The sequence below is a fragment of the Sinocyclocheilus anshuiensis genome, unplaced genomic scaffold (genome assembly GCF_001515605.1).
Source record: "Sinocyclocheilus anshuiensis isolate Anshui unplaced genomic scaffold, SAMN03320099.WGS_v1.1 scaffold380, whole genome shotgun sequence".
Classification (NCBI taxonomy): domain Eukaryota; kingdom Metazoa; phylum Chordata; class Actinopteri; order Cypriniformes; family Cyprinidae; genus Sinocyclocheilus; species Sinocyclocheilus anshuiensis.
The window spans coordinates 623,138-625,195 of NW_015557081.1; the positions used below are offsets into that span (position 1 = coordinate 623,138).

At 34.5% G+C, this 2,058-nt stretch overlaps 1 protein-coding gene across 6 annotated transcripts in view; it reads right to left on the reverse strand.

Annotated features, from left to right (window-relative positions):
• Positions 1-2,058, reverse strand: part of LOC107676930 (MICOS complex subunit MIC19-like) — a 77,777-nt gene that overhangs the window by 5,337 nt on the left and 70,382 nt on the right. For all 6 annotated transcript variants that reach the window (XM_016471676.1, XM_016471675.1, XM_016471674.1 and 3 more), the window contains one exon: positions 230-365. In XM_016471676.1, coding sequence (XP_016327162.1) covers positions 230-365 — 136 coding nt within the window. The remainder of the gene's footprint in view (positions 1-229; positions 366-2,058) is intronic.

Consider the following 2,058-nt stretch of genomic DNA (forward strand, 5'->3'; position numbering starts at 1 on the left):
AAATAAATTATAATAGTATTAATTATAATATATATTCTAATTTATTAAAAACTGGAAATTTCTGGAAAATATTACACTTAATCTCTTCTTAAACTTACAGTACACAGTACACAAACAGTACACAAAAAAAAACCTTGTTACACAGATATTTTTTATCTGATTCAACTAAACTACAACTATCTAATGGTGAAAATATCAGGCATAAACAGACACACACTCAAATATTTACCTGTTTTGCACTGTTGACACACTGCATGTATCGAGAGGCGATGTTGGAGCACAGCAGAGTTTTTCCAGCATTTTCTCTGTAGCACTTCAGAATCTGCCCCTGAAGGTCGGTGCACACTGGACTAATTTCATATCGCCTGAGAGAGAGAAAGAGAGAACAAAAAAGTAAAAGAGGGGAAGAAGGAGAGAGTAAAAACAGTCAGAGGGCAGATATATTTCACAAATGAATGTGGTCATCCATCATAATTACATTTTCCATTTTTAATAAACTGATCCTGTGGGAGTGACAAAGAGCTGTTAAATTATATTCTTGCTTTGTTTTCACAAGTAAACATCAGATCAATCACTAATCAATAGCGGAATTGATTGGTGCAGAATTAGTTTGCAGCATAATTGCACGTTGAATCACAGTGCTGGAGGTCTAACGAGGTGCCGCTTCAAGACATACATCAGCCGTAGAGGCCGCAGACATCCTGAACCACACATATTCAACCTAAATTAACATATGCCATAGGTTTTTATAAAGCTGGTTACAGTTGCTAACCTAAACTCAAACCTAAATGAACGTTTTGGCATTTTTACAATATTAATAATTTTTGACTTTTGATGACCTTCACATATGTCTCCACAGGGAATTTGTCAGATTTAGTTAACTTCTGCTGACAGTTTTGTCCCCTAAGTACAGCTAAGTAAAGCCACCCACACTCCCACCCACCCAGACAATTGAAAGCAGTATTAATCAGTGCAGCTTGTGTCTCTGATGTGTAGATTCTCCAGTGGCAAGATGATTTTTCTTATCCCTCATTTCACAATGGAAGGATTGCTATGGATTATCAGGGGGAAAAAAATGAAACATGCCTATGACCAATGACAATGAAAATATACACTAGAGGCTAAAAGTTTGTAATAATTATGATTTTAAAATTGTTTTTGACAGAAATCTCTTATGCTCACCAAGGCTGCATTCATTGAATCAGAAATACAGTACTATTGTCAAATATTATTCAGTTTTACAATATTACAATTTAAAATAATTGTTATATTTTAATATATTTTAAAATGTATATGTATAAGCTGTATTTTCAGCATCATTACTCCAGTCTTTAGTGTCACATGATCCTTTAGAAATCATTGCAATATGCTGATTTGGTGCTCAAGAAATGTTTATTATTATCAATTTAAATTGATAAATTTTTGTTAAATAGATAAAAATTTGTTATCATTCCAATCATTTAACCAGTAAGTACCTTTCACAATCATAACTACAAGTAAAGAAATGGGTGCCAAAAACAGTTTATATGTTTACTGTTATGTATTTATGTATGTTTATTATGGGATCCCTTTAAAGCATATAAGAAACTTTTTTAATTAATTTTCTCTTGATGATCTATAATTTAATGTTTTAAAGGGTTAGTTCACCCAAAAATGAAAATTAGCCCATAAATTACTCACCCTCAAGTCATCCTAGGTGTATATGACTTTCTTCTTTCAGATGAATCCAGTCGGAGTTATATTAAAAATTGTCTTTGATCTTTCAAGCTGTTTCATGCCACTCAGCGGGTGTTGCATGCATCAGTCCAAAAGCAGTTAAATAAAAATCGCCCATCCATTAAAAAAATAAAGTGTCTCACACGGCTCTGGGGGGTGAACAAAGGCCTCCTGTAGCGAATCGATGCGTTTTTGTAAGAAAAATATCCATATTCAAAACGTAATAATCACTTTAAATGTTGCTTGCGCTCACTGTTGTACACGGAAGCAGTTCCGGTCGGATGACGTATGAGGTCAGCTTTGCGCATGCGCCGCTCAGAAGTGACGCACGCGGAAGCGCAG